Source organism: Trachurus japonicus, chromosome 6 (genome assembly GCF_045865225.1).
Source record: "Trachurus japonicus isolate A0001 chromosome 6, Traja_1.0".
Classification (NCBI taxonomy): domain Eukaryota; kingdom Metazoa; phylum Chordata; class Actinopteri; order Carangiformes; family Carangidae; genus Trachurus; species Trachurus japonicus.
In genome coordinates, this window is record NC_140912.1 from 2,233,852 (window position 1) to 2,248,792 (window position 14,941).

Consider the following 14,941-nt stretch of genomic DNA (forward strand, 5'->3'; position numbering starts at 1 on the left):
TCCACTGTAGTTCTGCAGGTTATTATGGTGCGTTCCAGGCAACCCATGTTTTTCCGACGTGTTCCTATGGTTACCCGTTGGAATGTACAGTCAAACTCGTAACTTCCCACCTGTGAACTCGTACTAGATCGAGCATTCTTATCAACTAAGAATGCTTTCAAAGGTCAAACCGTTTTTATCGTTTTTAGACTTTGATAAAGTTGTTCACGCTTTTATTAGCCTACCTCAAGACTGGACTATTGCAATGGTTTATATCTGGGTGTTAGTCAGTCCTCACTCTCCCGCCTACAGCTGGTCCAAAATGCTGCAGCCAGACTTTTGACTGGTACACATAAATTTGATCATATAACCCCAGTCCTTGCATCGCTGCACTGGCTCCCAGTTCATTTTAGAGTTGATTTTAAGATGATGTTTGTTTTTAAAGCTCTTAATGGGCTTGCCCCTTTTTATCTGACTGACCTTTTAAAGCCCTATGTCCCCTCTCGGTCCCTCACAAACCAACTGCTCCTGGAGGTCCCTCAGACCAGACCCAGGGGCAGAGGGGACCGTGCGTTTTCTGTTGCTGGCCCCAAACTTTGGAACTCCCTCCCTCCTCACGTGAAACAAGCCCCTAGCCTAGCTGTTTTTAAAACACGTCTTAAAACGCACTTTTACTCCCTGGCTTTTAACACAGTCTGAAATCCAAATATTTTAGCAACTATGGTCTTATAATTTATTTGTTTTGCTGTTTTTATCTGTTGTGCTTTTTTTTACTGAATGTTGATTTTGTTCACTTTTTTCTGTGTAAAGCACTTTGGTCAACTTGGTTGTTTTTATTGGATTTGGATTGGATACTCCCAGTTCTCGTAACTTGCCTGGAACGCTACAAAGTCATAACTGGTGACTTGAAGTCGTGACTTATGGGTTCAAAAGCCTGGAACGCACCATAACACAGCTAGTCGGCTACCACTGTAGCTCTGTTACCTGTAATTATTGATCACTGTATGTTTTTGTCAGGTTCAAAAAGTCTTAATCCAGTATTCACACTGCTTTTAGCCTCAAACTTTATGAATCTCTCACACCCACACAAAGTATTCAGTGGTGCAGGTGGCTGCAGTGTGCGTACATTTATTTAGTGTTTTCTTGAACATCCTGTCTTAGAAACAGTTGTGATGCCATGAGATGTTTTGTATTATTTTTTTAATATCTTTAGTGATGCTAAGAGAGGACACCAGTGACTTTAAATACAATGACTTTTGCAGTCAGCTTTCTGTCATCTTGTTGTTGTTCTGAGGTTCTAATGGGTGTGTCAGGGTGGAGCTACACTTATTGAACTGTCGGCCTCTGATCCAACCTTCACTAAGAGCTGTGTCAAAGGGAGAGACACTGACAGCATCACCATGGCAACCAGCTTCACACAGCTGACGGACATGCTCGTTAACAACCTCTTTGATATTGGTGATGTTTACAAACACAACCAATCTCTCTCTCTCTCTCTCTCTCTCTCTCTCTCTCTCTCTCTCTCTCTCTCTCTCTCTCTCAGACAACACACCACTCACACACACAGAGTGAGGCAGTGAGTGGAGCTGATATGATTGATGAAGTCTCTTAGTATAAGATAATCCACTTAGTGGCAAATGGCACACAACACCAGATGGGCCTCTATCACTCTCCCTCTCTCTCATCCTCTCTCTCTTCCTCTACCAATCAGAGCAGGGTGATTTCACATCGTCACCCTGCTCTCTCACAGTGAACTCGGCCACAGAAGGAAGGACAAGAGAAGGACAAATTCATTTTAAGGTCATGAACAAAAGATAAAGTTTTAAATTCTCCTAATCACATTAATACCATCAATTGCTACTAATGGACAAATAAATGCTGTCACAGTAATCTGCATTTATTCACTTGAACCAAGTACATCCTGTTGTGTGACGCTTGTGTAACCATAATCATAATAACGCTGGCTGTCATTTAGTCACCTGTCAATGACAGTGTTGTGTTTGTCTGGCAGGAGTTCACATGGCCACAGTTAATAGTTCTTTGCTCTGAGGGTTTTTGTTGAGTTTAAAACATAAACGATATTAATTCACATCAGTTTTTATAAAGAGTCTTGTCTGTGTTTTAAGCTGCAGTGCTTTGACCTTCCAGGGCCACCTCAGATTTGACATAAAGTCTCATTTTTGTTATTTTCATAAGTTTATTTTCACTTAATTATGGTGTTTTCTTGTTGTCTGTTATCGTCCTGTATTCTGGGAAAATGTTCCATATCTTTTGAGATCATTTACAGCTTTAAAATGATGAGACTCCTTCTTTTACAGCTAAAGCCTAAAGTTAGCATTGTTGAGAAACTAAAGGATATAAAAGATTTCTGTGGCACATGAGGGGTGTTAGACACACATCCATCCATCACTCTGTATGCTCTGTTCCACCATTATGGATTATGAGACTGATTATTGTAGACTACACTATTGTTTAGTCTCAGATCACCTTCTCTTGCTGTGCCTCTGCATAATTCATGATGTAATGATGCTTATCTGCTACTTAGCGGGCCACAATTGTTGTTCAGAATCACAGACAGCTGCTAGTTTAATCAGATTAACTCGGTGGTCTGGGAGAAAGAAGTGGGGATGGAGGGGGGGGGGGGTGTACAGAAGGAGCAAGATGAAATCAACGTATACAACTGAGTTAAACACAGTGTTTAACATGAGATTTGATCTTATTCAGAAGTAACATCTCGAGCACAAACACACACGCAGCTTTGGGAATAATGTTGTAATTCAATCTCCATGTTGCTTGAGAAAGTTAGCCTGCCCCCCTCATTAGGAAGAATTGGGCCATGAGTTGGCTCAGCCAGAAATCTACTCACCCAATCACGTTATTCATTTATTCTTTTCCAACTGCTGCCCTGTTAATTCACCACATCCACGTGACTGTGGAGACTCACAGGATTGCGGTCTCATGGGCTTTCTAGCAGCTCTGTTTTAATGTTGCATCTTTTAAGACTTCACAGTGTGTGTGTCGATGTATGAGGTTCTTAAAGCTTCTTAACTGTATCAAAGCATCATTAACGTCTGTACCTATTGGACAAGGGAAAGTAAAAATCTTTTCCTTAAGTTCACGTTTTAATACAGTAGATCATAGAATAAGAACTCTAAATACAATTCATAAATGAATGTTTTATCCATCAATGAATACCTCATGACTAAAAAGCACTAAAGGCCCAGAGAGTCACAGAGAGGCTACGTGGAGAAGCTCAATCACTTAATCAATTAGCTAATAGGAAAAGGAAAAGCAGCTGGGAAAAGGGAAATGGGAATGGATAAGAGAAATGTAAGTGAATAGGTTTCCCTTTAGTCGAGACTGTTTTGCTGTCTCTGAACTCTATAATAATATCCTGACCGTGTCCCTTAGCCTGTGGATGTGAAACCCTGTAGTGTCTGACAGTGTGTGTGTGTGTGTGTGTGTGTGTGTGTGTCTCTCTCTCTAATGAACGTGACAGAACAAAATAACCACACACTCCACACAGGAGAGATCTGTGTGAAAACAACAGGCAGAGGATCATCAGGTTGCTGTGTATGAACAATAAACCATGTTTGATGTGGAGAACAAACAGCTTCCCTGCAGCTGTGCACAGCCCATGGCACTCTCTCTCTCTCTCTCCTTCACACAGCAGTAAACAGAGGAGGACAGCAGCGAGGCTTTGTTTTCATATTGAACATTTTAGTGGTGACCAGGGTTCAGCCTTACCTTTCTTGCTGATGATAATGCGGAGCAGCGGATTGGCCAAGGAGACGGCTTTGTGGAAGTTGTCGTCATTGTTGATTGGCAGAAGGTCTCCGTGGACGTCAGCGTATCCCAGCAGCACGTCCACGCCGGGGATGTGGTGGATGGTCTGGAGGAGGCGGTAGAACTCCTGGAAGCCACCGGGGCCGTTCCTCTTCAAGGCGAAGCGACGGTACTCTGCCTCAAACTGCAGAAAGATGAACAACAGTCAGCAGCTGATACAGACAGTTATATGACATGGCAGTTATGTGATCTGCTATGTTTTCTTTCTTTAAAGGGACAACGAGGAGTTTTGGAAAAGCGAAGCGTTTTCACACTACATTTATGAGCCTCCGCGCGCACTGTGAAATTCTTTGACCGGCGCAAGACAGACTCATGTTTTCATTCATCAAGAATTAAAGTCAGAGGTTCAAAGACGATCACATACCGTCGTAGTTCCGACCATAAACGGTGATTCGGCGGCGTTATTCTCATGACTCGTCACAAAACGGAAACCGAAAATGGGCCCATTAACAAGTGTGGGTAGCGTAGATTCATCCACATTAACGTGAGACGTGAACAGAAACTCCTCGTTGTCCCTTTAACCGTGACAAGATATGATAAAAAAAAATTGTATTGCTATTTGTAATTACATTTCCCTGCAATTATATAAGTATTACTTAATTAATGTCAATTCAATACTCAAAATTAAATTAAATAAAAAGATAGATGCAAATATATCACATGTAAATAGGCATACATACACACACATGTGTCATGGACAGACTGATGAAAAACCCACAGAACACAGTGCACAGGCAGACTTAAACAGTTCCTTTACACAGTGACTAGAGCTAACCATCACTACCCTGACAACTGTTACATGTTTTCTTTTGAGAAAGCTCAATTCTATTACTGTATTATCAGGTTGTCCATCCGTCTGTCCCATTCTCATGGAAATCATATCTCAGTAACGCCTTGACAGACCTTCACAAATCTTTACTAGGACTCGAGGGTGAAGTGACTGGATTTTGGGCATTTTGGTCAGAGGTCATTTGTATCAAGCTGCTGAGATTATGTAAGAATGTGTGTGTGTGTGTGTGTGTGTGTGTGTGTGTGTGTGTGTGTGTGTGTGTGTGTGTGTGTGTGTGTGTGTGTGTGTGTGTGTGTGTGTGTGTGTGTGTGTGTGTCCTCTCCTGATGAAGGAGCTTTAGAGGCTGTTTGAGCCAAGCCTCACAAGACACTTTCAGACCATGAAACATCTTCACTGGGAGATACATACATGATTAGTCTATTATAGAGGTCTACTTCCTCCTCTCCTGTTTCAGTGAGGTCAGTGAGGTCCATTAGCAGATGGAGGATAACATCAAGATGCCTGTAACTATCCTAAAGCATTGATTCTAACTGCTGTGCTTTGTTTTTGTTCCCATGCTGCACTCACTGCAGTGAGCTTTAACATTTTCCAGGAGCTTTATTCTGAAACAAAGGGAAGAAACAGGAAGTAGGTGAACCTGTATGCCATCACAACAGCCCTCATTTCTAACATCCTTAACATATTTCCTCATGACATACAATCATTTGCCCCACAGCTGGTGTCAAATGTCAGATAAACACAGGGGTGTACTGTCTGTCACAACTGTGATTGTAGCAGAATTGCAGGTTTGGGCGTATGGCATCATGCAATAGTTAGTCACTGAAGACAGCTGGTAAAAAGCAGGGTGTCAGAGATATACTATGAAGCACACCAGTAATTAAAGACTGGTAATGCTTGAGAGCTAAATGGTTTATTACAGGGTTATGTAATGATGTAAATGGATTAACAGGACTGTTGCCTAAACTCACTGTGTGTCTGCGTCACAGTGCAGGGTAAATGGAACCATTATTAATACTACAATAGATCAACAGCAGCCTGTGTAATTCAGATTATGATGAAATCCACCAATAAGATTGTTCTGGATATGAATCACTGCTGCGATTGGCTGCTGCTCAGTTCCTATTTTTCCTGTCCTTCACCTTGTGGACTCGGCTTAGGCTGTGCACCAGAAGCCAGAAGAGTGCGATGCTGCTGCTGCTCCGTTTCTGTTTCCAAAATATGTATCTCAGCCACTGAAGAAGCAGGATTTCTCTGGCATAATAGCATTACAGCTTACAGCTCTGAAAGAGTCATACATTCCACCTGATGCAGACAGGGAGGGAGGCTGCAGCAGCAGGTCCAGCAGCTCAGAGCAGCAGCTGCTGGAGGTGGAGAGAGACACTGATGCTGCTGCTGACTCTCACTTCAGCACTGAGCTGAATACAGGCTCCAGTGATTTTATAATTCATTATTCATCAGCTGTGGTGTTACAAAACTGAATTGTAGATCATTATTGATAATTACTGTTCTATTTGTGTGCAGATTGTGTAACCATATACTGTATATGGGAGTATATTAAGAAATGCAAATCCTCTGTAAATAAGCTCCAGGCTGTATATAACTTATTAAACACAGGCAGGAACCATGAAACTGATGACAGATGTTGCCTGTTGTGCACTTTGTGCTGCACACTTGCATGAAAGGTGCTTTATATATATAATACAGTAGGCCTATATAGAGAAATTTGATTTGATTGGTTGTAGAATCCAACACCAACATACTGAGACTAACACAGGGCACTATGGAGTGGAAAAGATTTACACTATTAGTAAAAATATAACTCTGCTAACAACAATAATAACATATAAGAGGCATGGTGCAGGTGGTTAAAGGGATAGTTCACCCAAAATTGAAATTTCACTCATTATCTACTCACCCTTATGTGGACTAAGAGCTGGGAGAAGTTTCAGAGTTATCCGTAGCTTCTCTGAGTTACAGGGGGTCTCGGCGTAGCAGTGCATGTCCATATAATGGTTGCAAATGGATTCCAACTGTCTTCGTAACAAAAAGACACACCAAAAAACATCCAAATACCTCCATGCTGCTCATATGTAATGTCCATCTTGTATTGAAGCCCCAAAATGGGAAATTGTCCCGAAAAAACAATTAAATAAGTCTATGGCCCAATTCCGATTCTATTTTTCATCCCTACCCCTACCCCTAGCCCTTAACCCTTGCCCTTGAAACGGAGCTACAAAGAGTAGGGTTGAAAGTCAACCCCTACGAATTGGGACACCACTTCAACAATCACATGCGTCATCAGTCGTCTCTGCTGGCTTTCACATAAGCAGACGTGACGAGCTTTTGCCACAAATCCTCTATTCAGAAACACGTTAACTTAATAAAATAAAATAAAACTATGCGGCGGTAAACCTTTAAAACCCTGCGGGTAAGTGAATTAGCGGTCGTCTTTTCTACCGGGACGAGGTCGGGAGGTTGGCCGGCTGACAAGCTCTCCGGACGGGGTGGTGTCTCCGTGACGAGCCGCTGATCTGCTCCACAGGTGGAGGCTCCAACGTGGAGCTTCACTTCTCCGAAAAACATCGGAGCAAACGTCTAAACAGCCTCATGTGGATAAACCGACCGCACATCGGGGATCTAAACAGCTACTTTCTCGCATGAAAAAATATTAAAACGCAACAAAACGACGTAATAAAAGCGCTACAGTGAGAAATAAAACAGCTGCGGGTTGCCGCAAGATGCATTCTGGGAAACTTGTCATAGCCCTCGGTCCGTAGTGTGCCCCTGAAAAATCTCCGTTTCGAGGGCCAGATAGCCCTACCACTTCCCCCTAACCCTCGTCTGAACCAGTATTGGGACACCCCTACCACTTCACGTGAACGCGCAAAACGAAGGGTTAGGGCCAAGGGCTAGGGCTAAGGGGGGAATCGGAATTCGGCCTATATTTCAAGCTTGTTGGTAGAGGAAGCTCCTCTTCTGGGTTCATCAAATTTGGACGAACCAGGGTCTGTCCTCTTCCCAGTTCGTCCAAATTTGACAAACCGGGAAGAGGAGCTTCGAGAAGGTTCCACTACAAAACAAGCTTGAAATATAGACTTATTTAATTTTTTTCGGAACAATTTCGCATTTTGGGGCTTCAATACAAGACGGACATTACATACGAGCAGCATGGAGGTATTTGGATGTTTTTTGGTGTGTCTTTTTGTTACGAAGACAGTTAGTATCCATTTGCAACCGTTATATGGACATGCACTGCTACGCCGAGACCCCCTGTAACTCAGAGAAGCCACGGAGGACTCTGAAACTTCTCCCAGCCCTTAGTCCACATGAGGGTGAGTAGATAATGAGTGAAATTTAAATTTTGGGTGAACTATCCCTTTAAGCAGGCGCCCCATGTATAGAGGCTGCAGGCGGTCCTGGTTCGAATCCTGCATTGGGCAGCCCTTTCCTGCATGTCATCCCCCCTCTCTCTGCCTCCCCATTTCCTGTCTCTCTCAACTGTTCTTTCTAATAAAGGCATGAAAAGCCAAAAAATATACTTAAAAAAAACCAATAATAACATACTCTAAAACATTAACAGCTTTTTTGCTGTGTTTTGTGCACTGTGTGTTTTAGTGAGTGAAAATGTGTTGCTGTATATAACCAGGTGAAAAGTGTCTGGTTAAAGAGTGCTGATTCAATAAATGGGTTCAAAAACACTAAGGATTACAACATTCAGTGCGTAGGAATTTAGTGTGTTAGAAATTCAGAAAAAATAGTATGTTATAAATGTGAGTGATAAATATGAGTAAATGTTGGACAGCTCAGCTGCAGCTCTTTAGCGCCATTTCTAGTGAAGTCAAACTTTTTTTTTGTTTAATCCTGTGGTGTTTGTCATGAAAGAAGAGGGCGACACCTCTGTGGATTTCTCTGCTGAAAACCGAACATCTGCTTATAAGTTCTCAGAGAAAGAGTCCAAATGAAGGTCAGCAGTGATCCTGCAGACTGTACAGTGTCAACAGTAATGATGGTGAAGAACTCCCATGGTCTCATGTTATTTCATGACATCACCCGACACTGTCTAGAGGCAGAAGTTACACACTGTGTTAAATGTTTGCTTTTACATGGTCTCAGTTTAAATAAAATACCACATATAGTTTGTTTTAAATTGAATCAATCACAATATAAAATAACAAAGGCAGAGATGTCTTAATGGAGCAGTATTGGCCAATACAAACCTGATCAAATAGTGATCCTGTCTTTACTGTGCTTGGTGTGTTTTACTTATCTAGGATCAGCTTCAGAGTGCAGACTGCGAGTTGGCAAAACAGAGGGATTTTTACTTTGTCAACACAGTTTGTGATAAAGAAGCTGCTCAGCTCATCTGAGAGAGACGGGGCATCAGAGAAGTGACTGTGCATATGCACATCAGTGTTTCCACAGATCTGAAATACACTGACTTGGAATGTCCAACAACAAATATGTGTGAACATTTGCATTTGTTTAATATTCTTCTGTGATACAGTATGTTGCTGACCACACTGGGACCTGCTGCTCCGTCCTCTAACTCATCTGGCATCATCATTACCTGTGTCAGCAGCTCCACTCACCACCGACTGGAATTGAGGATTGATCTGTCCATTCAATATCTTGGTTAGAGTCTTCTAACAACTATTGTGCATGATTTTTGAATATTCAATTTAATTTTTTTTTTTTTTTACTGGTGCCCAGTAATAACATGCTACTACACAGTATCATTTGAGAGTGAAGCAACAGCATGGTTGTGTAATGTCGGTGCCATCAGAGTATTTTCCACAGCTGGGCTGCATACTGTCGTCATTCAGACCATGTGCACAGGCCTTAAAGGGATAGTTCACTCAAAATTTAAATTTCTCTGAGTTACAGCGGGGCTCCGTGCAGCACTGCATTTCGGGGCTTCAATACAAGACAGACATTACATACGAGCAGCATGGAGGTATTTGGATGTTTTTTGGTGTGTCTTTTTGTTACGTATCCATTTGCAACCATTATATGGACATGCACTGCTACGCCGAGACCCCCTGTAACTCAGAGAAGCCACAGATAACTCTGAAACTTCTCCCAGCCCTTAGTCAACATGAGGGGGAGGAGATAATGAGTGCAATTTAAATTTTGGGTGAACTATCCTTTTAACAGTCGCTCATATAAAGACAGATGTTTTAAAAATCAGTGTTCATGTCAGCTTTGCTGTCACTCAGGAATGTTTGGATTTACATAATCAGTATCACCATGGCTTAGTTAAAGGGATAGTTCAACATTTTGGCAAATTGGCCCATTGCCATAATCCCGATAGTCATAGCAGTAGGTTTGTTACCTGTATTTGTCGGTGCAAGCTTTTTTTTAGAATGGCGGCGCAGAGCCGTGAGCTGCTCAGAGCTACGCTACAGAGGCTCATTGGATTTCTTGGTTTCCCTCATCAAACTCATCAAATACACAATCCAACAACTCCAAAACGCTCTGGTGGAAACGTTGTGACCTGCACTTTCACCACGCTATGAGATAATAACAGAACGTTACCAGACAGAGTTGTTTTCGAGGTAAATACAGAGACTGCTTGATGAAAAACTGTCCCTGAAGGCAACGCGCATCAGCTGTTTTACATGAATTTCCCTCTCAAACAACTCTGTCTGGTAACGTTGTGTTATTATCTCATAGCGTGGTGAATGTGCAGGTCACAACTTGTCCATCACAGTGTTGTGGAGTTGTTGGATTGTGTATTTGATGAGTTTGATGAAGGAAACCAAGAAATCCCATTAGCCTCCGTAGCGTAGCTCTGAGCAGCTCGCGGCTCTGCTCCGCCGTTCTAAAAATAGCTTGCACCGACAATTAAAGGTAACAAACCTACTGCTAAGACTATAGGGATATGACAATGGGCCAATTTGCCAAAATGTTGAACTATCCCTTTAAGGCCAGCACACCCTTTCCTTGTTTATCCTTAGTTTGTGATACTGACTGAAATGATGAAATTACAACCTTTTTTAAGCTGTGTTACTGATACATGACTATAAGAGCATGATCTTGTGTCATGTTGTCCCCAAATGATGTGCAGATGGCATGGAAATCAGTGTATTTAGCTGCTGTGAATGGGGATGCATGTCCCCTGACCTCCTTAAATTTGGGCTAATCCCAAAATGTTTACAATGTGAGGCTCCTCCCCGGGCGGGTGGAGGGTACAACTACTGTACTGTACTTTTCCAGATATAACACGGCACCTTTCTGCCACACACAGATACCACCTCACCCCCTCTCACTATGCAAAATATCCACCATACGTCATACAGTAGACCATATATAAACTGTTTAAACAAATACCACAGGAATGTGGCAGGACAAGTACAGCAGTGGCTATCTGGTTCCAGGTGACATGTATCCATAATGCTCAGCAGTAAAGGACTGAGAGCTCCAGAGGAACTAGTGTAAACAGAAAAAGGACTGAGGCTCCATACGTGTTGAAGTAGACCAGAAAGAGACCAGAGTCATCTTTCTAATGAACTCATAATTTGAACACAAAAGAACTAAGACCCTTTGAAAATCAATTCTTAAACCTTGTTAACGTCTATGTGATCAGTCAGTGTTACCACCTTAAACTGCAACGAACCAATGAACCAAAAAAAAAAAACAGATTCAGACAGCCGGAGATTCACATGTTGCAAACGCAAGGAATCAATCCAACTTGTGGGGACGGGGTGAATAAAGATGAAACCTTGTGCTGGACTCTGTTTCTGGTCTCCAAAGACTCCTCCTCTGAGTGTGAATGTGGCTGAGTCTCTCTGATGTTTCCTCCTCGAACCATCTTGATGCTCTGCGCTCTTTCACCTGGAGCCAGCAGGTAGTGGGCGGGGCTAAAGGCCTCATCCAGCTTTATCAAACGCGAAATCAGATGTGATGAGCTCTTTATGTTTAAAAATCAAGTTAAACAAAACATTCATCATAACAGAGTGTGTGTCCAGTCCAGTGTTGTTAGTCAGAAATTTAAGCAGAGCTAGTGGCTTCACAGGCTGAGACAGGCTGGACTGAGCTGCAGGGACATTACTACCTCACTTAACTGAATAAGTGAACAGAAAGGAGGATGGTGAACATGAGCATAAAGCTTATCAGTGATGCTTATTATTTAGCTTTCAAGCTTACAGGGACAACGAGGAGTTTTGGAAAAGCGAAGCGTTTTCACACTACATTTATGAGCCTCCGTGCACCATGAAATTCTTTGACCGGCACAAGACAGACTCATGTTTTCATTCATCAAGAATTAAAGTCAGAGGTTCGAAGACGATCACATACCGTCGTAGTTCCGACCATAAACGGCGATTCGGCGGCGTTATTCTCATGACTCGCCACGAAACCGAAAGTAAAGAGACTCGGCTCGACCAGCATTTCCACCACCACTAATAATAACAAAATAACGATAGAGACAAAACAATGTATTTATCGAAAATGGCCCCATTAACAAGTGTGGGTAACGTAGATTCATCCACATTAACGTGAGATTTTTTTATAACCAAATAGAAACTCCTCGTTGTCCCTTTAAGAGAATATATTTATCTCAATGCAAAAGCCTCTGTCAACTTTTTAATTTTCAAGGTGTGAGTATTTTTCTGCGCTATGGCTATTTACTTTGATATTAATTTCTACAGATAAATTAGTAAATGTCAAAAGCAGTAAATCAAGACACAAAAGACAAAGTGAAAAATCCCATCAGAGGCAACTGAATCTGAAGTTATTTGGAGTGGCATGAATACAGGCCCTCATGGACACTGGCACAACAGCAACGGCGCAGTGCTACAAAACATTCAAAGGGAAACACTGAGGACTATACAGATACAGTAACATACTGTGGAGTATCCAGGCAGTTGGTTTGTTTTCGGAACATCTCAGTGCAACAGTTCAGTTCAGTTCAGACTGATCAGAGTGTACACGCACAAATACATGCTCACGATTCCCTCCGAGTTGGTTTTTCAGGGTTGACAGGGACAAAATATGAAAACATCCTAACAGGAGTTTGTCAGTGTGATTGTTTGACAATCTTTGAAATGTTGGTACAATTATAAAAAAATGCATAAGGTGACATCTCCATTTGAAAATGACCATGGATTCCATAAAACCCCCGATTGCCTTTCTTAAAGGCTCTGTACATGCACATGTGTAAACAGGGTGACAGCAGCAGAAGAATCCTGCTGCTATGCTGCTCTGATGCCTCTCCATTATGACACAAGTTCAATAATGCTCTCAAGTTCACAAACAATACTGTGATAAATGGCCGGCTTTTAAAGCCAGTATGTGCCATGTATTTTAAAGCTTTGTTTATATATTTTCAAGATTTTCTCTCTTTTGGTGATTAATTTGTAGAGCGTATATTGATGTGTGTGAGGATTTTTTGGTTTATGTGTGTGTGTATGAATATGTGCTATTTTAATTTTTATGTAGGCCTATTCTAAAGGGTGGCAGAACAAATTATGTTGTCTTTTGATGTACAGTGAAAATATGCATTCTATTGAAGTCATATTATGAGAAAAAACTAAGATATATAAGAAGAAGAAGAATCAATCTTACAAACAATAACGCTGTAATAAGCTGTAGTACAGTATCTCATTATTTGCCATATAAGTAAAACAGGATGTTCAATGTTCCTCATTTTACAGATTGGAAATGCTCTGACATTCCCCTCTAAGACAACACCTAACCTATAATTTCAACTTTAGGCTATTATCGTAAAATAATAATAACTTTATACTCAAAATTTCAGATTGGTTTCCCCGTAATGATCCGTCCTATTACATATGGGCACAGAATGGAGTGTAAATCTATAGAGGAGGACATGACAGAGGACATATGGACACACTGCCTCAGATGTATCTGACTGAGACTCTATGGGACAGCAACAAATAATAAAGATTACTGACAGATTACTGACAATGCAATACATGTAAGGCGCTCTATTATATTAAAACTACTTTGAAGTGAACTGAATGTTATGATTGTGCCTCGTTCTGCAGTCAGCCTACATGTCAGCTCCAGCTCGTCCACTGTCAGACGTTGAGTTACTCTGTTACTCTGCTGGAGAGCTGCTCTCCTCCACACCGCACTGTTTACTGCACTGCATGTGCGGAACAGCCATGCTATTATGGTGATGATAGCACAGACACACAGCTGCACAGCACTGACAGCCCGCTACACTGCAGTCCTACAGTAACACAACCTGAGGACGATAAAAAAAATAAAAAATAAAACTGAAGCCACAGACAAAGAGACACCGACACAGACTGCGGAGGTTTAACAGCACCGACACGGAGACGGGGGGCGGGATGAATGCGCAATAGAAGGGACGGCAGCAGAAGGGATCGGGTCTGGTTTCCTGCTCCAGGGTCGGCTACAGACGCACCCAGGCCGCCTGGCAGCAACAACAACCCCGCTGCATTTCCTCTGAATCACCGGCGAAACGCAGCTGCTGTCGGTGCGTCTGTAGAGAGCGACACCGCGTCTGTCGTCGACAGCAGAGGAGGGGGGTTCCATCGGTGAACCAGAACCAGTAGTAGGCTACAATCATCTGATTACCACTAACATCCCCATCAGACCCCTATACTCACTTTGCTCTTGACCTCCACCACGTTGTCGTTGAGTTTGACCGGGGTCCGGTAGGACTGCTGCTGCCTGGACATCCTGCTCCCCGCTCGGCTGCTCGGCTCAGCCACTGCGGATAAAACCATCCACTGGAATTACGCTCGGTATTCCCTCCTCTGTCCGCGGGAGAGGAAACAGCTCAGATAATAAACAGGTGCCGAGCTCTCTCTCTCTCGCTCTCTCTCTCTGTACGCGCGCGTGTGTTTTTAAATCTCCCGTTTTCCGTCGAAAACACAGCTCGCGCCTGTGTTTGCGACTCTCGTGCCGTCCTGTCTTGTCACGCGCTTACGACGCGAATACATAACAACATCCCCCGTCCGTCCGCGACAGGTGGAGTGAGTCCGGTAGATCCAGTATGGGATGTGAGGAGCCAGTGAAACCTCTTCCTCCTCCTCCTCCTCCTCCAACCTGACGAGACTGGAGGACACAGCAGAGGGGGTGGGACCTCATAACACCACCACCAGCACCTCCACCAGCACAATGACAGCCCACTGATCGGCTGCTGCTTATACAGGAGCTGGGGTAATATAACCAGTAATTAATTTGATTATAAGACTTTATAAATATTTTTTATGTTTTTTTTTAACAATTAGGAACAAACGAGTTTTCATGCAGGTTCTGTATTTGGCAAGATCAAGTTTATGCTCTGACTACTCTTACTAGCCCAATGAGAAGCCTATAATCATATACATT

General features: G+C 42.6%; 1 protein-coding gene across 1 annotated transcript in view; it reads right to left on the reverse strand.

Moving 5' to 3' along the window:
* pard6a (par-6 family cell polarity regulator alpha) overlaps positions 1-14,667 on the reverse strand; it is a 28,800-nt gene extending 14,133 nt beyond the window's left edge. Inside the window, exons 1-2 of the mRNA XM_085778263.1 lie at positions 14,215-14,667; positions 3,727-3,949 (exon numbers count right to left, since the gene is read on the reverse strand). Coding sequence (XP_085634389.1) covers positions 3,727-3,949; positions 14,215-14,334 — 343 coding nt within the window. The 5' untranslated portion in view covers positions 14,335-14,667. The remainder of the gene's footprint in view (positions 1-3,726; positions 3,950-14,214) is intronic.
* Positions 14,668-14,941: the final 274 nt, after the last annotated feature.